This window comes from Drosophila pseudoobscura, chromosome X (assembly GCF_009870125.1).
Source record: "Drosophila pseudoobscura strain MV-25-SWS-2005 chromosome X, UCI_Dpse_MV25, whole genome shotgun sequence".
Lineage (NCBI taxonomy): Eukaryota > Metazoa > Arthropoda > Insecta > Diptera > Drosophilidae > Drosophila > Drosophila pseudoobscura.
Window position 1 is genome coordinate 19,928,505 of NC_046683.1, and position 27,246 is coordinate 19,955,750.

Consider the following 27,246-nt stretch of genomic DNA (forward strand, 5'->3'; position numbering starts at 1 on the left):
ATTTCGCTACTACATCATAATTATTACATCGGCCTCTCATTTTTGGTGCGTAAATAGTATCTTTTCCTGTACAAAATTGTACAAATTATTATTATTTATCTGTGATTTATCTCCCATCTCTTCGATGGTCGAAAAAAAACCAAAAACATTGTATGCACAATTCCAAACCTATCGATATTATTGAAAGTGGTGTCGATGATTTTGCAGCCTACAGACGCGCACATGCGCAGGTTTGAATTCTCCGAGAATCCAACAAGTGCGGCATGGAAATGGCAATGGATGTGCGGCTCGTGCTCGCACACTCGCGCACACTTTCCAGCCGACTTCAGCAGTGGAGGAATTTCAACATTCGGCGGGGAAATAGAATAGCCAAACCAACACCACCACACCACACAAGCTCTGGTTGTGGGCGAAGAGGGGTCGTGTGGTGTGTGGTGTGTGGCTGGTTCGGTTGGTTGGCACTGGCGTCCTTTCCGGACTGTCAGTCACACCACGACCAGCGCAGTCAGCACACACGACAAGCTGAATTCACGGCTCTGTGCTAGCGACGTGCGAAGAAAAGCCAAAGGAAAAAGGAGAGAAAATAACAGCTACTCTAATTTGTTCATCTGCTTTGTATTTTTTTGCTGTTCAGTGATACCATAGAGAGCAGAAAGCTAATTATTCTCAAAGTGGTACATATTGCTAATATTTCTGCAGTTGCTGTTTGGGCTGCTCATCTGGTGCTGCCATCTCGCAATGTAAACAGAATGCAACAGCAACCAATCATCACCCATTTTCAATAATTAAAAGTTGGGAAAACAATAATTAGTTAATAAAATAAAGAGGTAAGTTATGGAATTTCATTTTATACGCATACATACACGCTTGGCCTGCCGCAGCATTGTGTCTGTATGTAAATGTATGTATGTACGCGTGTATAGAACAAGAAACGGTATTTTTGTTGGTGCTGCGCTGGTTCTGAGCTGCTTTTCTGCTCTCTTCCCCTTCTCTGCTTTGCTTTTTCTGCTGTTTATTTGTGTGCTCGAGAGCGTGTGTGTATTTTTTTTGTGCTTAACGATTTTCCAGTGACCTTGTTGCGTACGCAAGAGCGTACAAATTTGTGCATGTGTGTGTGTGTGTGTGTGAGTGCTGCTGCTGCTTAGCCTTGTACTCCCACCCATCGCCGCCTCAAGCTGAATCCACGTTCTGCTTTTGCCTTCCTCTTTCCACACACACACACACACGCACAGAGAGAGATTGTATGTATTTGCCTTCTGCGCATATACATTTTTGGGGCCGACATTTTCGTAGCATAGCTTGGAGCGCAATAGGAATTTATGCGGGAGCTTCGAGAGCTCCGATATCCCAGGAATTTTCACTTGGCATATTGCTTGCTCCCTGAATTGGAATGTGTATGTGCATAAAGCAGATAGAACGAGGAGTGGAAGTGGGAGTGGAAGTGGGTGAGTGTGTGGCCGGATTGATAAGACCAACCTTTTGTGGCCTTGATGATACGGCCTGACTGCGAGTGGTGTGCAATGCCGATGGTTAATGATGATTATGATGTGGCTGGACACCAGTGGCCAGGTGGGGGCCAGGGAATGCAATTGCCGAGCCCTTTATTGATTTTATGATACCACCAGGCCGGAGGCACGTGCAGGGGCAACAACAAGTCATTCACACCACATGCAGAACGGATAAGGACTTGGGCAGAGGAATGGAATGGAACAGAATGGAAGCTATGACACTAAATGGAAATTGCAAAGCAAAGCAGACAGCGAAACTGACTGACTGACTGACTGGCTGGCTGACTGACAGAAAGACAGACACACAGACGCACAGACACCCAGACAGACAGACTGCCAGTCATGGCCGCCCACTGAAGAGCCTGTGTCCGCTTCGCTTCGCTCCCCTCCCCTCGCCCCAACTCTAAGTGGCCCGAGTGATGACAGCAGAGAGCTGCTTGCGAAGCAGATGCCTCCCGTCTCCTCGGTCTTGGATCCTTTCCCCTTTCATCGCGGCACACGTACATAATTCAGACAAGAAATTCCACTGCACACTTAGGGCGCTTTGCACGAGCTGACTGAAAGATCCGTGGGTTTCTTAGCCACACCGCATGATGAGCTTCCCCAGCTCCTTCCTTCTCACTTCACTTGTCTCATGCTCGTACTACATAGTCTTTGTGTTCTTCCATACATTTGCAGTAATGGTGAAGGAGGTGCTTTTCACGATCCGCACACTGCATTCTTGCATTCTTGCATTTCTCTGGCGTTGTTTGTCGTGGAATCATTTGTGGCATGTTTTGTCGTCCTCCTTCATTTAAGTTTGATTGTTACGTACAAGAGGCGATGTAATCCACCAGCTCTAAAGGACGGAAGCCTTAGCTAAGCTGAGTTTCTCCTGTCGCTTCCTGGTCACTTAGAGGATTTCTTTGTGTGAGCACCATTTGGGGCATCGCTTCTTGGCAGTCTTGCGTGCGCATTGCGCAAAACAAGGAGAGGTTTGTCCGCTGTTTCCTGGTCGCTTGAGAGGATTTGCTTTTATACTCGTAAATACATACTTCTAAGCGATTTAACGCTTAATCACTGACCAGTTCAAAGTGGAATGTGCCTTGTTACAGATATGCTAACTTTTATTGGGGATACTCGATCTTAGATCTCACTTAAGTAGCTGGGCAATGTTCAGGGGCAACAGATACAGTCGACTCCACTGCCCTCCCCATAGAGAGCAGACGGCAGAGGGCAGTCCAAGCGTCACATCTCCAGCTCCAAGGATGATTTCATAATACGCGTACGCAAAGTGCGCACTGCTCTACGACGTTGACAGTTTTTCGGTTAATGACAGTTTCGCTTTCTGTTTGCTATTTATAACTCCGACCAGAGTGGGTCGGCGGTCGGCGAAAGTGTGAGCGAGTGAGCGAGTGACAGCCTTCACAACCACAACGACATCCATGCTGATGTCATTCCGCGGGGATCCGCGTTCGGAGTCTGTGGTCTGCTGGGGTCCTTTAAGTGGACAGCCTCGGATGTACATATATGTACATTATATTTTCTCGAAAAATAGCCCTACTTGTGGGCGGTCGCGTAGGGGTGGGTTGCGGGGTACTGCAGTAACTGCTGTATGGCTGCAGCCTTGACATGATTCACCCTGACATGTTTTAGCTATTGTGGCAGCTGTGTGGGAGGCGAGGCTGGTTGTCCGAGTGGCTGTCCGGCTCGTCGGGGTTCTGTGTATGCGCTGGTTGACCAGGAGGCTGCGTTTTTACCTCCTCCCAGCATAATGAAGCTTGTCAGCTGCACGGTTCACGGTTCACGCTGTATTCGTCCCTCCACTTGACGGCGTGTCACCCGTGATGAATGCGCTGATGATGTGGATGTGGATGTTGATGTTGATTTTGACTTTGGTTCGCGTTTTGCTCTCTTTTTGCTTTCCCCGTTGGCGGTGGCCTTGAGGAAAAGTTCCACCCAGCAATTGCTGGGTGTTTCGCACGCCAAACGTCACCCTTGCATTCCCCTGCCACAATACCCCAAACCGAAACTCAAACCCTTTGCCACAGCCATAGCCATTCCCACACCCACTCCCACTGCCACTCCCACTCGACTGACGTCAATGGAATTTGCAATTTCTGATTGGGCGCTTTAAAGTATTTCAGCTTTGACATTCAATTTTCCCAGCTGAGCCCCAATCCGCTTTGTTTGCTGCTCGACGGTCTTCCAGGCGTCCTTCGGCAGCCCCATCCTGTCATCCGCTCTCTCCTTCGACCTCCTCGTTCGGTTGCGCCTGCGGCAAGGTCAGCAGCCAACAAAGAGCAGGCCACTGACTTGACTTGACTGAGCCTTGGACGGAGCATCCTTGACGGAGTATGGGAGTTTGTTGTATGGTTGCTTTAGGGAATGGAATCATTTGATTGGACATTCCATTCCATTTCCATTCAACGAATCTTTAAGAGTGCGAATCAAATGCAGGCTCGAAACTTTTTATTATTCTTCTTATTATTATTGTTAAAAGGACTTATCGAACTTGAATTATGTGGAAGATCTCTTTATGCTTAGGCTTAAGTCCCCAAATGCAGTGCAGGGCCTTCACATAGGATGTGTTCCGATGTTTCCTGCTCTATTTCAAGGATATACAGATGTCTGTCAGATATCTATTTAAAGTTTTTTATTTAAAATTATTCAAGCTAAGACGTCGCATCGACCCCTATTCTCTGGCTACTCAGGGTTGACAAATTCCTGGGCATTCCATTGGCCCACACTGTCGTTTCAGTACTTGACATTCTATTGCCCCATAATGTCCGAATGTCGTCCCAATGGGAGCCCACAGAACTGTTTGGGAGTCATTACATTCTATTAGTTTCAATAGCGCTTGGGATTAGGTTCCTTTTTTGAGTTCCAGCCCATTTGAATGTATGCGTGCACACGTATTATCACGCATATGAGCTGTAAGCTTTACCTTCGAATTTTTTAAAGTATTGTGACACTTTTTGAAGAAACTTGTCCCACATGATCAGAAGAATTGTTATTTCGATCCAGATAGTACCAGTGGCTTCGTTTTAGTATCGTTGGAAACGTTGGAATATGCAGTTTCCTACGTAGATACGAATATGTCTACATAGGTCAGTCCTTAATGAATAGAAAAGGTATGGTTATGGATTTTAGTTGCTTCGAATGAAGAGCATAAGCACAGAATGGCCCCAATGGAGGTCAGGGGGTGGGTCACACCCCAATCGTGAAACACTATGCAATTAATTACAACAGAATTACAGCATGCGTATTAGCTCTCTCCTTTAATAGGTTGTGTCGGGCTGTCGATGTCCCCTCAAGGATTCCATAGGTGGCCATTCGCTTTCTTAGGAGAGTGGCCTTGGCTTTAATGGCGGCAGCAGTCGTTGCGGCACTTTTATGAGCTTTGATGTAGTCTGTAGCTTAATGCTTAAAACTTACCCTCTCGTTCTTTTGCAGCGAGGATGTCGGACCAGCAGCGAGCCTCACTCTGCCCCCGCCTGGTCGACTACATGGCCATTGTGGGTGCACACACAACGCCGCCGATGCCCAAGGGACTGCAGGGTCTCAAGGCCCCGCCGGTGCAGGTAAGCTGGGAATACTCCTTGAGTCCTTGAGTGTACCGCTAATGGAATTCAACTGTGTGTTTGCGACAGGTTCCCGACTTGCTTCGCCGCTATCCGCCCTCGGACCACGCGGACTTCCCCCTGCCTCTGGACATGGTGTACTTCTGCCAGCCGGAGGGCTGCACCAGCGTGGGACCGCGACGCACGGGCTCGGCCATCCGCGACATGACTTCGTTCGTGTTCGCTCTGACGGACAAGGACTCGGGGAAAACGCGCTACGGCATCTGTGTGAACTTCTACCGGCCCATCGAGCGGCCCAGCACTGTGGCGGGGTCGGCGGCGGCAGGCAACGAGCGCCAGGGGAGCGGTGGCCATGCAGCTGGAGGATCGGGAAACGGAGGCCCTGGAGGAGCTGGCAGCGGACGGGGCGGACGACGCTCGTCCGCTTTCCGGCGGGAGTCGTGGCGCAAGAGCATGGAGCGCAGCTCGGACTCGGCGTTTAGCAGGCAAGTGTTGTGTGCTTGGCGCTTGGTGGTGACCGGGCCAGGGATTGTCGCTCAGCTACTTCTCAGTCTAATAGATTTCAAACCATTTCCATAATAGTTACGGCCTCTTAACTACTTCTAGCGACTACAGAAGTAACGTAGCGCCCAGCGACTCGGATCGTGAACTCACCTCGCGTCGCGACTCTGATCAGCAGCGCCTCCATACGCACCACCACCAGCAGCAGCACCACCACCACCAACAACAGTCTGGCAGCGGGCAACAGCCGCCCACATCGGTGCCAAAACTCGGTCTGATGGCCCCATCTGCGGATTCGGAGTCGGGCGGCAGCCACTCGCCGTCGCCGCGCGCCTCCCGCAAGCGGACTAAGCTGCGCAACCAGTCGCTTACCTCGCTGTGCATCATCTCGCACCACCCGTTTTTCACGACCTTCCGCGAGTGCCTCTTTATCCTCAAGAAGTTAATTGATGCTTGCAACGAGTCCTCCTCCCCGAAGCGTGTCGGAGCCTCGCAGAAGCTCAATCGGGACAACGTGTGGACGGTGCTGACGGGTCACGTCAGCGAGGCGACGCCCTCAATCGTTCTGCACGATGTGCGCGAGATCGAGACCTGGATATTGCGCCTGCTCTCCACCCCAGTTCCAGTGCCTGGGTCCACGCGCGTGGAGGTACGTTGAGCCTCTTCTGTTCCTTCGGTTTGTCTGATTAACTGATATCTTGTTTCCTTTGTCAGGTGGAGGTGCTTTCGCCCACGGTTCATGAGCCCTTACTGTTCGCCCTGCCCGATCACACGCGCTTCTCGCTGGTGGACTTCCCTCTGCATCTACCGCTGGAACTGCTCGGGGTGGAGACCTGTCTGAAGGTGTGGACCCTGATCATGCAAGAGAACAAGGTGCTCTTCCAGTCGCGCGACTACAACGCCCTCTCTATGTCGGTGATGGCCTTCGTCACCATGCTTTACCCCCTGGAGTACATGTTCCCGGTCATTCCACTCCTACCCACCTGCCTCAGCTGTGCCGAGCAGTTGCTGCTGGCCCCCACACCCTTTGTCATTGGAGTGCCGGCCTCGTTTCTAGTGTACAAGAAAAACTTTAGGTGAGTGCCAGCCCATATCCACCTCCATCGAAGGGATGGAAAGGATCTTTAACTGTTTTAACTGTCGTTTCGTTTACATGCCAGGCTGCCCGATGACATTTGGGTAGTGGATCTGGACTCCACGAAGCTGTCTCCGCCCACCGGCGGTTACGAGGAGATACCGCCGCTGCCAGAGCCCGAGGGCACCATCCTTAAAAACCACCTAAAGCAGGTGAGGGCCCTGCTCAATCATTCCCATCCCTATCCTTCTCCTTTTCAACTTTGTATATATTATATTTGGGCGGATTATTTCTAATCAAATGAAGGATTGAGGTTGGGTTGGGTTTGGTTTACATTCCGGTACACATTTGAATTTGGCAGCTCATCGACTGAATATTTCGAGAGGGAATCGATCCAGGTTTCAGAGTCTCAGAGCTGGTGGTCTAGGCTCTGCTTCGAGGCGCTTACCAGCTCCTGGCACTGATCGAAGAGCTCCAGATCCAGCTGCCTCAGCTGCTTCTGGTCGGTCTCCAGGAGGCGCTGCAGCCTATCCACCTCGTTGCGCATCTTAAAGACAATGCCTGGGAGCATGGCCTGAGTCTTCTTCAGAACCCGCTCTTGTACCATCAGACTGCGCTCGTTGAGGCCCTCGCGCCGAAACCGCTCCAGACGCTGTTCTTCCAGTTTCCGTTCCCGGTCATAGTGTATCTTTTGGTCCAGCAAGTGCTCGAGCAGGGACCGGTAGACGACTAGTTGCTCGAGACGGGGGTCGGACCCACTGTAGTATGTGGTAGGGCGCTGGTTGGATTCGAGCTTAGGCTTGGGCTTGGGCTTGGCTTGGGGCCGATTATCGTTGGCTTGTGGCTTGGTTATACGGGGACAGTACATGGCACTGCTATGGAACCGGACACTGTACACAAACTGGACCTGATGTGGAAAATGAACAGAAAATCCGAGTGAGCCTGATCCCCATCTGAAACTGAAACTGAATCAAACCAGCCTCAGTCCTTTCGGTTGAAGGAGTATTCCACTTGATGTGATATTTATTTTATGCCCCAGTCAAATCACTACCACAAATACTCGTGATAGCCGCTGGGTTTTCTTGTGTGTCTAGGCAATACTCGATGAAAATCTGCCTGCTCCCTTGATCCCTTGACATCATGATACCTTGAGCTCTGGGAGCAGGCACATGCAACATGGCACGGCTGTGGGCCATCATATTCGCAGTAATCGTTATCGCTCTCATAATCGTTATCGTTTCTGCATTCAAATTCAAATATACTACAATATATATGTGTATAGATGTGTACATCTCTTGTCTGTGTGCGGAATAACAGAATAACAGAGCTTCCCCAGTGCGAATATTTATCCCCATACCCCCATAACACTCCCTATACAATATACAACTCTCTATCTACCTACATATCTATAATTTCATTCTCTCTCTCTCTCTCTCTATCTCTCTCTGTCTCTTCCTTTGTGTTTATCCGCCTCTTTATTATCCACCTGACTATCGATGTATACCCCATCTACATATATGTCTATTGTCTCTGCTCCTATGCTCTATGCTCTGCTCTACTGTTGACACTCATGCATTATCTGTTATATAAAACTTGTTAAACTCGATATCACAACTTTAACTACAACTACAACTCGAAAACGAAAAACTCCAACAACTACAACCACAACCACATCTGCAGGCTATGCTACTGATGGATGAAGCTGGACTTGGTGTAAATATCGTTCACATAAATGTTAAATATGTTCGGTTTATCGTTTATCGTTTGTCGTTATCGTTTCCCGTTATACGTTATCCGTTATCCGTTATTCGCTATTTTTTCTTGTTTTCCTCAGTTCGATATACTATTTTGTACATACTAAGCATTAACCATTTATAAAATACAACATATCTACATCCCATATGTACGATCTAAGGCTAAGAAGAACATACCTACATACATCACAGCTGTAGAACTAACCTAACTAAGCATGCATATCGTACAGTCACAACACATAGACCATAAATATAAACGAAATACTCGTATAATAGATGTTCGTTTGTAGATAGAACTGCAGAACTAGAATGGGTTCCGACAATTAGGCTATGTTTCCTAGCCTCAGGGTAGGACGTGAGTCTCACATCCTCTCCACTTCCAATGGATCTTAATAAGTAGATCAAAGCTTCATCTATCTATTTATCTACATATCTCCTGATATATGTACATATCTCACTATGGTCGTCCCTCCCTTTACTGTTCTTTCATGTTCTGCGTGCATGCCCTGTCAGCCCTTTCTCTCTCTCTATCTCTCTCTCGCTCTATACCTAACTAACGTAGCTTAAACTCAGCTCCTTAAGAGCATTCTTCTAGACCATACCCTACCCCTCTCATAGCTAGTCAAGTTGACGTCGACATTTAGAGTGTAAGTGCTAGGGTCCCTCGCACTAATTAGTTTATTTGAACTCCTTCACAGGCACTCACCTCAATGACGGCCACCAACCAGGCCGTGTCCTCGCAGCAGCTCCTACCCTCGGTGAGAGACAGTCTCCAGGAGCCGCCATTGCTCGGGTAAGTCTACGTTAGCGCAATTCCATTAGAAATGCATTCACATTCGTGTCTGATAGTGGTTCCTCAGTTTCCGCTTTCAAGCTGTTCGTTCTACAATTTTCGAATTCGAATTTGCGATCTGTATTCAATAATACTCATCGGTATTTTTTTGCTATTTGTTCATAAACAATCCCAAATCGCTCGTAGTGCGTTCTCCTCTGATTGTACCATTCAATTCGTTTGCTTATGGGAAAATAGTTAGAACAGCAAATCAACGTTCAGTGGAACTCTATTATGCCTACACAGGATTATTCGAGATTGATCGAAATATCTTAGAAATACCAAAAACTTGTATCCTTTCCTTGAAGCCAGATCATATACATGTATGCCAGATTGAGCAAGGCATTTGCGTTTTTTCGTCAACCCGGACTCCACATTTACGAATGGGATTTCTCCGTTGTTAGATTTGAATTTAAGGCTTTATTGTTCGATGTTTAGTGTACAAAATTAGAGGGTGTTGCCGTGAACTATGAGCTGGCCTGAGAGCAGGAAGAGATAAGAGCGACTACAGATAATTGAAGCTAACTCGGATAGATGTTGTTAGAAGAAATGATAGAAACATCTTAAATATCATAAAAGCTTTTAGAGGCTGCTGCTCTGAACAGATATTACCACCAGGCACACAGCTCGATCGATAATTCCAGAGTCCAGTCACAGTATGATAAATGGAGTAAACGTGTTCCATCTGATGCTGGCAGATCCTGGCGAATAAACATACTTGAGTAGCAGTTGAGAAAGATAGAAATATTAGCAACTGAGGGACGAGCAGGATTGCTTCCAAGACAATACATAATTACCTTCTGTGTACCTTTTTTAGGGTTTCTCAGATGCGTCTGCCACTTCAGACGCCCCCCCACTCGGCCCAGGCCAGCCAAAGGAACTCGGTGTCCGCGCAGGGGGCAATGATCAGCTCCCGACAGCCCAGTCCAATGAACTCGCCGGCCCTCAACCCATTTGTATACGGCACGGACGTGGACTCGGTGGACGTGGCCACGCGGGTGGCCATGGTGCGCTTTTTCAACGCCCAGAACACTCTGGCCAATTTCGCCGAGCACACGCGTACCCTGCGTCTGTATCCGCGTCCTGTGGTGGCCTTCCAGATCAACAGCTTCCTTAGGTCGCGGCCGAGGGCTTCGCAGTTTTTAAACCAGTTTGCGCGGACACAGGCTGTGGAGTTCCTGGCAGAGTGGTCTCTGACACCGACGAATGTGGCCTTCCTGCGGGTACAGACGGGCGTCATGGACCCCATGCAGGTGGGGGATAAGCCCAAGTGGTTTGCCCACTCGCTCACGCCCATTCGCTTCTCGGTGTGGGATGATGGAAGCTCGCTGAACGGCGCCCTGCGCTCCCTGAAGCAGCTCGAGTGCCAGCCCACGGACGAGAGCGGCTCGGACTCGGAGGGGGCGGATAGCAGCAGCTCGTCGTACTCGTCCCTGAGCGACTTTGTCTCGGAGATGGCCTCCTCGGACCTGTCGCCCAGTGTGCATGATGTCTTCGGTTCATACAATCGACCCCATGTGGTGCCCCAGACGCTCTCCTCGAACCTGGATCCGGCTTTGGTCTATCATCCTCCCAGCAAGCTTCAGTATCCCGAGGGCCTGTGCGAAGCGGCTGCCAGCAAGGAGGAGGATGAGGAGCGCGCCGACTCTCCAGTCTCCTCCTCTTCCAGCCGCTCGGATCTGAGCTCGCCCAGTTTCAACCGCGACTCTGAGTTTGACTTCCAGCCGAAGTCGGGACAAGCACAGACGCAGACCCAGACGCAGGCGGGACAGGCGGCCTTTGAGCTGGCCACGCCGCTGGCCATGCGTCTGGAGGCCACCATCAAGATGGCCAGCGTCGAACAGGACACGGACACAGGCTCCACGGTAGCTGGCAAGAACATAGCCGCAAGTGCCAAGCTTCAACGCCACCCCAGCGACGTGGAACGTCCTGAGAAGAAAATACCGGTAAGGATAGCCTTCATCCCCTGAATCTCCGAAGAGAAGTGCAAAATGCGCTAATTATACCCCATTGCAGCCGCCTCTGACGCCGCCCGTGAAGCAGCCGAGCGTCAGCAATATCCTGGCCCGCACCGGCAGCTCGGGATCCAGTTCCAGCAGCCCCGGACGCCAGAGCTCTCAGAGTTCGCTATTCGAGAACTTTGCCTCGCATGCCAAGGAGCTGGTACGCGAGACCACGCGCCAGAGCAGCCAGGAGGGACTCCTCGCTCACGTGGATAAGGTGAGCTCAGGTTCTGGCTGTGGTGCCTTGCCGGACAAATCTCCTCCAAATCAGTGAGGGACTGGTTCGATGTGCTATTGTGTCGTGGTCTTTGATCTGTTAATTTTTCTTTCTTTCCTTTCTGTGGTTGACTCTTCTGTTCGTTTTCCGTTTGCTTCCGTTTTACGTCACGTTTCCTTTGGCGCTATTGCGTTGGTTGAAATGAATATTGCACATTCCATGTGTCTACTGTAATGTACTGTAGCATGCGCTGGACGAAGATCTTGACGACAAAATGCGTCATACCTTCGAAAAGGTTGGTACTCCCCCGCAGCCCCAAAAACAGACCGAAAGAGTCAGACTTTCGCACAGCATTCAGTATGATATACCGCACCCATTAAAACACCACATAAACGCCCTATATAATACTCGCCTCATATTGAATATACTCGTTAAATATTGACTACTACATAGCGGTAATATTCACCAGTATCTACAGATAGTTTGGAACTCGAACCATACCAACAGATACCACCACCTCCACACATTTCACATCCCACATAAGCCCAGACCACTATATGTGGTGCAGTGTCCATACCCATTTGATTTCGCCACGAATTATCCCCAGTTGCTCTTAGTGCCATCGTAGATGCCTGAACGTAGATCATGTGCAAGGGACTAGAGCTTTTCTTTGATTGCGTTGAGTGCTGTTCGAGCTTGTATAGTTGTCTTTGGAGATTCGATTCGATTCGCTTCACTAATCCACTTCCCATACGATGATTCACAGTTCACGCTGCATGCAAAGAAGGCGGCCGGCGAGGCGTCTAAGCAGGCGCTGGAGGTGTCCAAGCAGGCGGCTGGCGTGAGCAAAAATACCTTTGAGGACCTCACCTATGTGGGCAAATCCACGCTGGGCGATCTAACCAAGACTGCCAAAGAGGCGGCCACCAAGAAGGGCATTATTAAGAACGAGGAGCAAACCGGAGGCTCTATGCCGCCTGGGGGCGGCAGCTCCAAGCCCCCCGGTTCCCAGATCGCCACCCAAAGGCAGGTGCAGCAGATTCCCGGTGGCGGAGGCGGTGGGGGTGGCAACAATTTTTTCTCATCGATTGGCAACGACTTCAACGGCCTAGCCTCCTCCACATCGACCATGTTTTCGGGCATGTTTGGGGGCAAAAGTAAGCTTACAGCATTTAAAGATATTAGAGCCTCTTATACCCCTTCCTCCACTCCGCTCCACCTATAGAGAACCAACAGAAGCAGGGTGCAGTCCAACAAAGACCTTCCAGTGCCGGCTTAGGGAAGGGGAAGTCGGGCATCAACTTTGATCCGTTTCCCAGCCGCAAGGGTCTTGTAGAGCGGACACCGCTGATCAAGCACTCTGGGCCCCGGCAGACGCAGGAGGAGCTCACGCGGCAACAGAACCAGGAGCGTTCGCACAGCAATGCGGAGAATCAGGCCTTCCTCAAGGATGTGACCAATCAGGTGCTGGCCGGCGAGGGTGTGGGCTGGCTGAAGCTCAATCGCTTCAGAAAACTCATGGAAGATGAATCCTATCGCACGCTGGTGCTTAGCAAGCTGAACAAGACACTGGACAGGAAGATAGCGCCCGATGATCACATTGATGATGTGGTAAGTCGATCTCCATTCACCGATATCGGAGCGCAATGAGTCGTAGCTAATCTGTCCTCTATTTCAGTGTGTGACCAAGCCCGTGTGGAAGGGAATGCTAAAGTGCGTGCAGGCAATAGCCTCCGGCCTTGATGTCACCTTTGGGAACTTCGGTCTTGGAGGAATGGCCTCGGTGTTTCAGCTGATGGAGGTGGCCCATACGCACTACTGGAGCAAGGAGATCAATGACGGCAGCGACATGTCTTCCAGTCTGCTCTCCAGCCACGCTGCCAGTCCCCTGGGCAGCCGCGAGAATCTGCGCTCCCCCAGTTCCCCCAACGGCTCGCACTCGGGCCTGGGCAGCGAATGGGCCTCGCCCCAGGAGTCGCGCAAGAGTTCCACCCACCACGCGGCCTTGCCTTCGTCTCAGGCTGGTGGAACTCCTTTGGCCGCATCGCGACGCCTGTCGGCAGCAGACAGCCAGGATGGCCAGTCGACAACGGAGATGTTCAAGGACATGTTGTCCCAGAAGAGAAGTGCCTTGAAGAACATGCTCACCTCGTTCGACTCGGATGTGAGTAGGGTCCATGTAGTGTCCCAGTGTCCATCCATAGACCATTCCATCGAATCTTTCATCAGCCTTTAGCTTTTCGCCAATCTAGTATACGTTACACATCAGCTTATTATCCATGCAAAACTGTACATCGCTCGGTGTATATATCGTATAGTGTATCGTAGAACTGCTTAACCGCATACTCAGTACATATGTAGCTATGCCAGTATATATCCATGTCCATATATATACGTATCTGTATACTTATATATACATATATATATCTCGCACTTCTCGCGGTTTCTACGGAATGTAGGCTTGCCTTGCGACTCCCAGTCCCCCGTCCTGTTCCGCTCCGCTCCTCTCCGTACCCAATTGTATTCGCACTAAATCTTGCGTGTTATGTCAATCCGTAGGCTGCTGGCTCTACGGGCGCGCTCTCTGTGGTCAGCGATCTGCTCCCAATCGGCAGTCTGAGCGTGCGCATGCCCTCCAGCTGCCGGTCCACGGTCTCAGACACCGAGTACGAAAATGTAAGTAATCCGAATACATACATAGATTCCCGGCCTGAGGTTTCGCCCTCTGAACCGATCTGAACTGATCTGACCCAGGCCCCAGACCCCATGTCAATCAGTCAATCAATGGTGTGCTCCGATATTTGAGTGGTTTTCCATCCCTCACACTGGAAAGCTGCCTCGCGTTTCTCTTTCTTCCACAGCCCACAGCTTCCCAGCCCACAGCCCACAGCCCACGCCCTTTGGCCCAACAGGCCAAAAAAAAAAACCTACAGCCACCTGACATAATCTTTAAACATTTCACAGACCACAACGTCGAAGGACTCGAAGAAGAGCGGGGGAAATCTGTGGTCGGGCAAGTCAACGCTTAGTGCCGGCTTCCGCTATACGGGCGGCCATCTGATCAACACCTCCTCATCCCCTTCGCCAGACAGTCCGAGAGTCTACCTATTCGAGGGGTTGCTGGGCAAGGATCGCTTGAATCTCTGGAACCAAATGCAGTTCTGGGAGGATGCTTTCCTCGATGCTGTCAGCCAGGAGCGCGACATGATTGGCATGGATCAGGTGAGATCGGGAATTGTCGGGAGTAATCGGAAGGCGCTTTTCCTCAATACGATATCATATTACATATATCGCTCTACGCAGGGTCCCATTGAGATGATGGAGCGCTACAAGTCGCTGAGTGAATCGGAGCGCAAGCGTCTCGAGCACGACGAGGATCGTCTACTCTCCACGATGCTGTACAACCTGACGGCCATCCTTGTGATGCTCAATGTGGGAAAGGACGAGATTCGACGCAAGATCCGTCGCCTGCTGGGTAAAAGTCACATTGGACTGGTCTACTCCCAGGAGGTACACAATGTTGTTGATCAAATCAATAATTTGGTAAGCCTGCAGGTGGAAATTGAATACCAAAAGGCCTTCATCCTTCAAAAATCTACTTCCTACTCAGAATGGAAATGACATTGACCTGAAGCCACTGGGTTCAAGGCTGCTGCATCGACAGAGCTTCACCGTCCACCAGGGCACCGATATAAATGGGCCACTGCGCTTCATGGAGGTGCGCGACGATGGTCTGGTGTTGCGCTCTGTGGACGGCACCATTGTGGAGCGCTGGTGGTACGAGCGACTGGTCAACATGACCTACTCACCCAAGACTAAGCTGCTGTGCCTCTGGCGACGCAACGGCGGCCAGACCCAGTTGCATAAGTACTACACGAGAAAGGTGAGTCTGAAGTCCGACTCGGTGGATTTTAATCTGAAGTGTTTTTTGTCCCCAGTGCAAGGAACTGTACAACTGCATCAAAGATGCCATGGAGCGAGGTGGAACGCCCACCAATGTGCCCGAGCTAGGCGGGGAGTTCCCCGTGCAGGACATGAATACTGGCGAGGGTGGCCTTTTGCAGGTCTGCCTCGAGGGTGTCGGTTTGTTGTTCTCCAACAGCAAGGTAAGTGCTCTTCCAACTCGATATAGATATCGATCTCGATCTCGATCCACACACTCACTCACACCCACTCAGAAACGCACACATGGCCACACCGAACTCCTACTCAGTGAATCCACACGCGACACAGACACCCAACCACCCCACATCCATCTAAGTCCCGCCCCTAGATATCCGATATCCGAACTCTCCGCTAGCTACTCTTTCTATGTCAATCACTCCGCATCTACGTACCCCCGACCAGACCCAAGAATTTTCTCCCCCAAGAACCTGTAAAAGACACACCTAACCCTAACCCCGAATCAATACTCATATGAAAGCGCCTCTACAGACACTGTGTACCGGAACATGGTGTTGTCTGTGTCAACAGTCTGCGTCCATCAGGCCATTTATCAGTCAATGGGTTAGGGTTAACGGGTCGAATCAAGCAGCATGAAAGCCATTTAATAATCTCGCATAAGACTTAAACTAAGACTTGGGACATCGTTGGGGTTCGTTGGCTCCATGGTGTAGTCGAAGTCAGGGTCAACATACACCATTCAACAGGCCAAGAACCCGACTGAAGCCTAAGCGAAAGCTGTTTAGGGACACTGCTAACGCTCCTGCTAGTGTCGCTGTTCCTCTCACTCGGGAACTACAGTACAAACTCCACATGCAGGATATATGTATGTACATACCCGCGGACTCATATTGGGCGTCCATTTTTCCCACTGCCTTCGTTTCAGTGTCTCGTTTCCAAACGTTTGTTTCGTTTCTGTTTCTGTTTCAGTTTCCGTTTCCGTTTTTCTTCCTATTGTTTCCCCTTTCGTTTAACGTTCAGTTCTTCGATTTCCGATGATTTCCCTGTTGTGTGTGTGTTTCGTCAATGTCCATGCAAGGACTGCATTAAAATCAAGGACCTTCTCAATATATGTATGTTCATATGTATATATACATCAATATGTATTTATATATACATATATATATATATATATATATATACGTATGTATACAAATTCATTTATATACATATATATATTTATATATATATATTATATGTATATATTTATTTTGTTTGGTTTTAATTTCATGTTTTTCCAATATGTCTGTATAACAGACAGAACAGACATATAGTCCAGTGGAACTGAATGTGTCCCCCAGCTAACATACTTAGCCTTGAATCTTAGTATTATCCTCCTGAGCCTAGGATCATGTGTGGCTGGAGACGTTTGGATAAGCTGTTTTGTCATTGGTTGTCCTTTCCTTTTGAATGTTTTGTTTTTCTGGGCCGTACCAAATCCAGAACCAGACCCAGAATGAAAACCAAAACCGGACCCGTTTCGGACTTCGCATACTACCCCACCAATCCAATCACCCCAAGCTAACCCCAACTACGTATTATACTTTACCGAACTCTCTATCTCTTTACTTATCACTCTGTCTGTCTCGCTCTCTGTCTCTCTTTCGTTCCGTTTGTTGGCTTTGGTTTTGGCATTTTATTTTGACTCGCCTTCTTATATATCTACTTATATTATTCCTAAGTCATCTTAGTCATATAATCAAAAAACAATAGAAAAATCGAAAAAATCAACCGAATCTCCTATCTAATCCAATCTCTTATCGATCAAGTAAAAGTATACATGAAAGAACAAAAAAAAAAAACATAAAATAAATAAAATAAAAATATATATATACATATATCCAGAAAATCCATCTATTTATATCATACCCATATATTGTGCTAGTGAATGTACTGAATGCTATATTCATTATACTCTCTATTTTATTTATTATCTAACAGATTCAAACGATAAAAAAAAACCATTTCTCTTTATTCTTTTAATTACGATTGACATTCTTTCGATCCTAACTCTTCGTTTGGTTACATATGCTCACCCACCGTTTTAATAATCTCTTATTCGCCTTGTCATTATAATTGTCTCTATTAACGATTGCTCTGATTAGCGATGACACGATTAACGATTAACGATTACCGATTAGTATCTTTCGTAAGCGTACCGCCATTTACCCCTCTGCCCCTGTAACGCCACGATCTTTAATTCCAATAGAAAATATCGAAATAGAAAAGAACAAAAAAATGTCCTCATCGGTATTGCGTTGTCTTCAAGATAGTACCAGGGACTGCATATTCATGTACTACGTATTTTTAGATCAGTTAATTCTCGTGACTCCCTGAACTCCCTTCCACCATTCCTTCTTCTGTCTTTAGGCCCTGATGTCAAGTTGATTATTTACTTGTACATACATAACGAACAACTTCCCTGCCCAGTCCCCATCGCGATTTTTTGTTGTTTCTCTATAATCTGAAGTTTGTTTGTGCTCATTCGCTTTTTATTTCCCTGTTGAACTTCATCCTTGGATCCAAAATTTATATATATATATTTATATATGTATATTATGAAAATAAAAAAATAAAAATGAAAATAAGAATACAGGAGGTGTTCTAAGCTGGTAACCTATGAGATGGTCCTTGTGTACAATCCTTCCAAACCGTTTCCCTCCGATCTTTGGTTCGACTCTATTTTGGCTGATTTGCTTACGTCATTAATTTAAATATCGCAAATGCTTCCTGATCTCTCTCTCTCTCTGTCTCTCTTTATTTATATATACACCTACATATTATATGTATGTATATATATACAAACCTCTCTCAATATCTTGCCCTGTCTCTCTTCAGTATATTTTTCTTTTTGGTGCTAAACATACGATATATGTACAAGTTATCTTTTCATAAGTTTTCGTAAGCTCAGCAATTTCTTCCGTACGTCATTTTCTGTTCCATTACCATTTCGTTCCGTTCTTATCGTATCGATTCTCTTCTGTTCGTTCTGTCGTTTTCTCCTCCTTTTTGGATGATTTTCGTCCACCTTTTTCCTTAAGTAAAATAACCAAGAAAAAACTACAACAGCAAAGAAGTATTTTAAGATCCAGCAGCCATGTCGTCCTACCCATGATATATGTATGTACTATATGTATCTCTCTCTCTCCTCTCTCTCTGTCATGGAACTCTTATGAACCCAAACCCAAACCGAAACCGAAAAGCAAGCCCCCAGATCGTCTCCCCGTCTAAGAAAACGACTCTAACATAACAAAAACAACAATCACATTTCATATCGTTTCTATTTAGTCTATCTATCAAAAAAAAAAAAAAAAAAAAAAAAACAAAAAGTATACTACAATAACTCCTAAATACCCAAACCGATTCGCCAGCAAATTAGAAATTGAAAAGAAACTAAAAAAAGCAACAAAACTATATGAACGAAAAACAAAACAAGTTTTCTCAACTTTCCTTTTATAATTTTCTTTGTTGTTTGTTTAATGTTCTCTGTCGAACGTGGAACGCTGCACATTTGCTCGCTCTCCCTCCTTTGTGGACCAACCAAATCACGTTCCGTCTCGAACCGAACCGAACCGACCTGAACTGAAACTGAATTGAATTGAATTTGAATTGAAATATTCCAATGATTGGTCTACTTCTCAAACGAAAACAAACTTATCAAACAAAAAAATCGCTCTAAAAATTGAAACGATAACGAAAAAAAACCAAATCAAACGAATCTATAACGAAAATACGATCTGAAAAATGTCTGAAAATACGATAAAGGATTTCGAGGTATTGCAATGAACAAATTTCTTCTTATATTTGAACTTAAATTTATAAGCAACTATTGTTCTTTAAATGCCCTGCTCCACCACCGCCCAACAACGCCGTCACCCAACACCCCACACACCCTCATCCGTTCCTCCATCCCTACACCCTGACACCCTCCGAACCCTTGCAAAAAACAAGAAAATATTTTCAGTTTTTCATTGATCATCATGATTTTTAACTTGGACTCTTTTTGCGTTCGAAATACACTTGATTTAATCCTTCACTTTCACCCACCAAACAAAAAAGTAAAAAACAAAAAAACAAAAAACAAAAACCCAATAAAAGTATACGAAAATATCTGATACTCGTATGGCATTCAACAGTTGAAAAACAAAAATCAAAAATAAAACCAAAAATTAGTAGTTGATATTGAATTTAAACTTTAAACCGCAAATAATATATATACCATAATGTATATTATTTACATGTATCTTTCTTTTGTTCCGAATTCTCTCTACTCTCTCATTATTGAACTGTTGGTTGATTAGTTGGTTGGCTAGTTGGTTTGATTGTTGAACTGAATAGTGCATATGAATATTGAATATTGAATTGAATCTGAGCCGTACTCTGTCCCCGTAAGGCCTTATTCGGAATTGAATACCGAAATAATGCCAATGTAGTGATGAGTATTTCGTGATTTACAGCTTTTGAGTTTGCTTTTTTCTTCCCATTCCACCAGAAACATGCTGTCGTTTAGTTTTAGTGATAGTATTCAGCGCACAACCACATGGGGCACACTCACCAGGGGCACACTCACCAGGGCCACACTGTCATTCGAAGTCTTTGAGCTTTCGCATGCCAAGCACTTGCTACTTGCCACTTGGTACTTGCCACTAGCCACTTGCCACACTCACTTCACCACCAATTCAGATCTTCCCTCCTCGGGCTGGGCACGTACCTCACACACACATTTCTGTCCTTTTCTGTCTGTCACACACACACTTTACCCCGCATGGCGATCCCAGAACAGACCAGACAATATCACGCTTTCTGTTTGTGACATTTTGTTGATGAGCAAATTCCTGGATGTCGCAGCCCCGCTACAGGACACCCAAAAACAATTCCACCTGCTTACAGGATATACATAAATACATATGTTTGAATTCTGACATTATTCGTAGTGTTGTTCTATTCCGTTGTTTTCTGTACTGTTCTGTTCCGTTGGTTGAGGCCCCAAAATCATATAGAACGACTCTGGGATGAATAAGATTCGTTGTGAGTCCTTTGTGAGTATTCATAAAGTATGCGGAAACGTTTTATAGAATACGTAACTCGAGATGGAAGCTTTACTGATACTGATAACTTTTTAATAATTCCTGGAGAAGGACAGCACAGACAGAACGATAAACGTCGGATTAAATGTCGGATCGTGTGTAGAGCTTGTTTCGCGAAAGTCTTCTTGGTTGACTATTGAGTTAGTTCTTCCACATGGTCGTAGAGTGGGCCAGACAATTCAATTAACCAACAATGGACAAATAAAAGTTGCTTCGTATTGATTTTGATTTATGTTTGCTTGTGTAGAGAGTTTTTTGTATACCAACGACTTGAACACCAAAAGTAGTTGTAGTTTATAAATTAAGAAACCAATAAACAAAACAAAAATAATATCCAAAACCAAATCGTATCCTTAGAGACAAAAAAAAAACAACACCCTTAGAAAGTCCTTAATTAGATTAATTAGAATATCGAAGAGATCACAAAAATTAGCAACTCCGTTTGAGATTATGGCAATCTCTGTCCAGTGCGGTTTCCTCTACTCTTTCTCTATCTTTCTCTGTGTCTTTACTCACTATCACGCTCTGTCTCTATTTCACTCCATTCTTGACTTTTTCCTCTTGCGTTTGCCTCTTCTGCCTCTTTATTTCCTCTGAAGTATCGCTAGCTAGTGCATTAGAGCTAAATTTAGCTAATTTAGATCTGAATGCTCATTTTCTGAGCCAGCTTCACTTTCATTTCCATTAGCATCTAATATATAGAAGTTTTTGTGCTAGTGCCACATGCTGCATGCCGTTACATGTGTTACCCTGTGCCTAAACCTTCACCTTTCCCTTTACCACCACATTCCTCCCTATCCTTAACCCTATCCATATCCCTATCCCTATCACTATCCCTAACCAGTCTTACACCTCGTCTGGACAACGACTAACGTATTGTGAGAGCGACTGTACGCAACGATCTCTCCCCATATATATTTTTCTGCCTTCAGCGCCTCCCGACTCTATCTTCCCCAGCGAAAGCTCCCGTGAGATTGAGAGCAGCTTGGTTCTGTTTAAATGCCAAGCGTTCCAGTCCCTGAAAAGCCTGAAAAAGCCTCCCCCTGCTAGAAATCCATTTAGAAACGAAACAAAAATTTGGTTTTCTTTTGATTGTGTTTCGATTTCTTTTGTGTACTTGTACTCATAACTTCTCTAGTGACACATATCCACACCATGAAACACACACACTCTGTAACACACCACAGACTGTAGTCAAATTTAGATGATTTTCTGTTTCCATTAGTGCCGATTATGCAGGGATTGTTCTGGTGAACCTCTGTATATGCTTACATACATATCTACATATGTATGCCTTCGTATCCGATACCTAAGCTACTTAGTATGCGACCATCTCACAAGTGCTAATTAGAACCCAAAACAAAATATAAAAAACAACCGAAAAAATTATATAAATTCCGTAATCAATATATATACATACATACATATCTATCTACATATATACATATGTATAGTAAAGCGATATGTGGAGAAATATATATTTTTAAAGTAAAAATCAGTAAACCAAACAAATTAACAAGAAGTTTATTTGATTTTTCTGCATTCTCTCTCTCTCTCTCTATCTCTATCTCTCGCTCTCACTCTCTGCATCTCAGTCTTAGCTTTTGTTCCATACCGTTTCATTTCATCTTGCGTTCCATCTGTGTCGGTCTGTTCAGTTCTGGTTCCTTATGTTCCCTTTTGTTCTGTTCTGTTATTTTCTGTTCCGTTCCATTCCGTTCCTTTTCTCGATCTCCTATGCACTAATAACTGCCACCACACTAGATGCATGTTGTGTGTATTGAGTACTTACATACATCGTTGACTGCACTTGTACCTAAAGCTTCTCACGCCCTGCATGATGATGAGTGACGGCCCATGTGCTTGCGTATCACTAAGTTTTTGTTTGCCTGCTTGCCTGTTTGCCGCGTGTCGCTTACAATTTTATTTCTTTTTCGTTCCGTTACATTAAGTTCCGTTTAATTTCGTTGCGTAGCAGTTTGACGTACGTTTGACCCACACGTCAAATAAAAGAACCAATTGAAAGAGAACGAAAAACGTTACCCCAATGCTATAATTTATCACCCGTGTGCGCTACCTCTATCTTCTGTACCTCCCTCAACATATCTGCCTCTTTCTCTCTCTCTCTCTCTTTGTTGAACAAAGTTTTGTGTGAAAGCTTTTCGGTTTTCCGCCTTATCATTTGCATTTAGTTGGATTTTGTTCGGTTCCGTTTCATTCTGTTGCGTTACGTTCCCTTGCGTTACGTTCCAATCTTGCGTTCTGTTCAGTGACGGAGCCTTTATCCGAACCGCATGTGAACCAGCAAAGCTAAACTAACCGTCTTCTCCCGACCATAATTTCAGTTCTTTGTGCGGCTGGACCACATCCGCAAGTGCTTCACCCAGAAGGGCGGCATCTTTGTGCTGGAGGAGTACAGTAAGTACTGTATACAAGCTAACCGACCCGATCTGGGTCCGCCTCAGCCGCAATACAACTGATCAAACTGTTGCTCTTTCACTTTCAGACCCCAAGACGCGCAATCTCATCCAGCGGAAGTATCAGTCGAGCATGGTAAGCGAAATGTTCCCACCAAGATTCACCACATGGCCACCACATCCGTCCAGCACTCTCCACCACCATCATCCACACCATACATCATTATACGCACTCTGTTCTTCCTTGAGAAGTTTTGTTTATTGGGCGACTGTTTGTACATAAACTTGCTTGAGCATCGTTCAATCAATCCCACGCCAAAGAAGGGTATTCTGTGATCCAACCTACTATGTATATTTACTGTATAATAATTGCACATTGAAATTGAAATGCACCAAACAGTTTGTATATGTACCATATTAAGATAATCTGTTTGATTTTTGGTTTTCTTTTCTTTCCATTCACGTCTTCCGTTTGTTTTTGCATTCGTTTTCTTTGTGAATATATTTCTATGTAAACTACAACAACTACTACTACTACAACAACAACAACAACAATATGCCTGCAACAACCACAACACATACCAACCACTCTACTATACTCCACTCAACTCAACTCAACTCCACTCAACACAACTCGACACCACACATCTCATTAACAATATCATCGAAACACAAACACGACCTTTCAAATCGACTCAAATAAACGTGAAACTGAATCCGAATCCGAATTCGAATCCGAATCCGAAACCAACCCCCAACGAATCAACACAAAGGCGTCGGAAATAGTCTTGAGCTTCCATCGCGTGACCTCCGTGCAGTTTGCCTACATCTGTCATCTGAAGGGGACCCGAGGTACAGTCCCCTCCGCCCCCCAGCATGGGACCCAGAGAGCGCTGGCAGCCAAGGGACAAATGGATCCAAAGGATGGATCATTGCCTGTGGAGACCCAGTACGAAATTCCAAAGTGAAAATGTGCATTGAATGCTGCCTTAAAATCTGATGTAAATAAATTCAACATTCGTTTTATATACTCTTATCTATAATTGTATCTTCCTACCTCCTCCACAACAACAACAATCAAAACATATTCCACAAGAGCAGGTTATACATATGTACATGCATACACAGTGTTGTATCACAAAGTTCGGGCGAAATGATTTTTTGGTTCTGACTTTGGCTTTTCGTTTAATTTTCGTTGAGTTTTCCGTTGCGTTGTCGTTGGCCATTGCTCCAAAGAGTGCATGCGTTTGGTCGGCTTTGGTCGGTTTGGTTCCATTTGCGTTTCCGCTTCCGTTTGCGTTTGCGGGAGCCTTTTTCTTGTTTATGCCTTGTTATGTCGTGCAAGCACCACTGCCACTTCCAAACCACCCAGCCACCACCAACCACAACTGACACTGTTCATGAAAACACCTCAGCCACAGACACAGATACAGATACAGACACAAGAACCAACCACTAGAAGAAAAGCTAAAATATAACTTATACGCCCCTGCTTCCCCGCCGAACATCCACCATCCGCCGCCTCACCATTTGGCAGTCCGACCAGATCTGCTATTCGGTGCTGTGCGTCTTCTCCTACGTGGCTGCCGGCCAGGACCAGAAAAAGAATCCAGTTGTAATCACGCCCCAAATCCAGGACATACACGCCCAGCAGAAGCAAAAGCACCAACAGCAATCGCAGCAGCAGCAGCAGCAGCAACAGCAACAGCAACAGCATCAGCAAATGCCACCAGCCACGGCTCCAGCTAATAGTCACGCCCAGAACCGCAGCAGCGGCAAGCAGCAGGGCGGCAACATCACCATACGGCACACGGTGCCCATGCAGAAACCGACAATCACCATGTCCACAGTCCAGCCGCAGGCCAGGATGCCCTCCACAGTCACAGTGACTGCTGCTCCAGCTCCAGCTCCAGTTCCACTTCCCACACCCACTCAACCCACCACAGCCACAGCGACAACCACAGTGAGTCCCACGCCTCATGGAAAGCTGCCGCAGTTGCCGCCCCGTGTGCCCTCACAGCCGTCGACAGAAAGCCTGGCGTCGATCAGTTCACCGCCGCCCAAGCAACGACTGGGTGGACCGCCACCCGGCCCCCCGCCGGCCATACCGCCCCGGACGGGGGCCATTGCTCGCAGCGGTTCCGTGCAGGCGCAGCAGCAACAGGCGACGCGCACCTTTGTGCGCCAGGCCTCGGCCAACTCGACGCCGCCGCAGTACACTCCCCAGCCGCCGCCGCCCTTCGTCATCCCCAAGCGGCACTCCGGGCTGGCCCGCGCCCCCACCCTGACGGGGGCCCAGTCCAGCTCGCACCAGCAAGCGCAGCAGTCGCAGCAGCGCGCCAGCTATGGCAGCGTCGCCGCTGTGCTGCAGTCCATGCCGGAGGCGGAGGCTGGCCCTGGCTCTGGCTCTGGCTCTGGTCCCGGATCCCCTTCCGGCTCTGGCTCTGGCACCGTTGCGGGCCCTTCGCCTCAGGCCCACCGCAAACACTGACGAAGGAGTTCATTTTTCAAATTCGGTGGCGGCGGTGGTGGCAAGGGCGATGTGGCTGCCGGAGGCGGAGGCGGTGGACATATGGGTGAGGAACCGCATCCACACCCCCACAGGCGAGACGTATGCCGCACCATATGTATACCCTGGCTGTGATCCGCCAGCCAGGACAGCTTAGATCAAGCCTAGAGAAGTTGCATTCGCATTGCAGCCACACTTGAAGCTCCAGACTCGTTTCACTATAAGCGCGGAAACTGGACTACCGCGGGCTGCTCCTGCACCCAAAAGAAAGGATTTCACATTTTTGCAATACTACTGATTCATTAGCATTTCTGCAAGGCTACTGAAAGCTCTGATATATGTATTGTTATAACGAATGTATAACTCGAATATGTATATCCTCGAGTATCCTTGCAGAACCGATAACACATTCCTCACATAAGTTTCCAATGTTTTCCAGCACAATGTCATTTCATTGAATTGATCTTCCTTCAGTCTGCAAGTATGCCCCAAGCGCACCCCAGAAATACACAACATGTCTGCTTAAGCACTCCGTTGAGTTAGATCAGCCGAAACTATCGTTAGTCACAGTCCCAGCTGACCTTTCAACGATTCCTCAAATTGACCCTTTTCTACAATCTGCACGGAAATAATGCAGTGTCTAATAAGTAATTATTTTAATATATGTACGAGCAGCTCCGATATCCCTAGTTCCATTTGCGGAGCTCCTTTTTTTGCAAAATTTGTTGATCACAATTATAGATCAATCCCTTGTTCCATCGGCTCTTCGTTAATGTAGTCTGCCAGTATACTAAAACGCCTCAAAGAGAGCCGTTCATAGATGTCAAATGTTTTATATATACAAATAAGCAAGAAGATACATACATATATCCCTATGCAACTCTTAACTGTATTTATCGAACATTATTCTAGCCACAATCATATCATTAGCCGCCACTAGCTATGCCAATACATACATTGTTTCCTGTTCAGCTTTAAGGCAGCAACAAAGCCGAAAGCAACAAAAATTAACTCGCTTACCATGCCAGCTATGGATACCTATATAGATATACATATACATACATACATATATAGAACAGGACTTGACTTCCTTTCGGGGAATATTTGTATATTGAGGGCACAACAGAACACGAGGAGGAGGTAGAAGGTAAAAGTAGAAGAAATTACCAAGCTAAGCTGTAAGAATAAGAAAAAACTAAAGGCAAGTGAGGGCAATCTAGGTAGGGAAATGTAGCATACGAATACGAAGGAAAGTAAAGCAGAAAGTAACGGAAGAAATACCATGTGTATGTGTATGTACTATATCTACTATACCAATCAATCAACTACTTGTATGATCAGACAGCCAGCACAGACGCAGATACATCTATTTATTGTAAAGGAATTTAGCTAGTTATACTATAAACAAGTGAACAAAAATTTGAGTAAAGCGAATTTTGTCCCATGTTCGGATCGGACCGGTTCGGATGAATTGGATGGTAAAATAGCTTAAGGAATTGTCAGGGAACACACAAACAAAGAGGCAAGAGGAGGAACAGACAGAGGGAGAGGACCTTGGAGAGCAATAAGTATGTCTATATACCTAATATACAAGTAAATATATATACATATACATATATCTATTTTTTGTTTCCGAGAGGACAACACAACTGTTTGTTGGTTTGGGATGTTAACAATAGATAAAACCGAACCTACATATATATGAACATATATATATATATATATATATATAAATATATACATGTATGCGTATACCTCTATCTGCGTATATATGTATATGATCGATTGTATTTTCCATAGTTCAAAGCGAAATAAACAAAACAAAACAACATAATTGA

General features: G+C 46.4%; 2 protein-coding genes across 15 annotated transcripts; one reads left to right on the plus strand and one right to left on the minus strand.

Moving 5' to 3' along the window:
• Positions 1–232: 232 nt before the first annotated feature.
• Positions 233–27,242, plus strand: Rab3-GEF (Rab3 GDP-GTP exchange factor). 14 transcript variants are annotated; one of them, XM_033385399.1, is made up of 23 exons: positions 233–827; positions 4,944–5,071; positions 5,141–5,556; positions 5,654–6,221; positions 6,287–6,648; positions 6,733–6,859; positions 8,328–8,360; positions 9,100–9,194; positions 10,051–11,179; positions 11,250–11,453; positions 11,698–11,748; positions 12,220–12,610; positions 12,679–13,064; positions 13,132–13,617; positions 14,013–14,129; positions 14,418–14,675; positions 14,757–14,996; positions 15,064–15,336; positions 15,392–15,559; positions 19,161–19,169; positions 22,828–22,900; positions 22,989–23,035; positions 24,437–27,242. In XM_033385399.1, the coding sequence occupies exons 2-23, from the start codon at positions 4,949–4,951 to the stop codon at positions 25,388–25,390; spliced, it is 6,510 nt and encodes a 2,169-aa protein (XP_033241290.1). In that variant the 5' UTR covers positions 233–827; positions 4,944–4,948; the 3' UTR covers positions 25,391–27,242. The 14 variants fall into 14 exon arrangements, with proteins under 14 accessions (XP_033241290.1, XP_033241292.1, XP_033241294.1 ...); XM_033385401.1 differs by having other exon boundaries at positions 5,678–6,221; XM_033385403.1 differs by having other exon boundaries at positions 5,687–6,221.
• Positions 6,898–7,619, minus strand: LOC4811659 (tubulin-specific chaperone A-like). Its single transcript, XM_001352213.4, has one exon. The coding sequence runs from the start codon at positions 7,513–7,515 to the stop codon at positions 7,057–7,059; it is 459 nt and encodes a 152-aa protein (XP_001352249.3). The 5' UTR covers positions 7,516–7,619; the 3' UTR covers positions 6,898–7,056.
• Positions 27,243–27,246: the final 4 nt, after the last annotated feature.

Bases quoted from the DNA above. Each gene is read 5' to 3' on its own strand.
- LOC4811659 (XM_001352213.4), bottom strand. From the start codon at position 7,515: ATGTACTGTCCCCGTATAACCAAGCCACAAGCCAACGATAATCGGCCC.
- Rab3-GEF (XM_033385399.1), top strand. From the start codon at position 4,949: ATGTCGGACCAGCAGCGAGCCTCACTCTGCCCCCGCCTGGTCGACTAC. The intron at 14,130-14,417 runs GTAAGTAATCCG...AACATTTCACAG, and splicing joins CAGACACCGAGTACGAAAAT to ACCACAACGTCGAAGGACTC. The intron at 22,901-22,988 runs GTAAGTACTGTA...TTTCACTTTCAG, and splicing joins CTTTGTGCTGGAGGAGTACA to ACCCCAAGACGCGCAATCTC.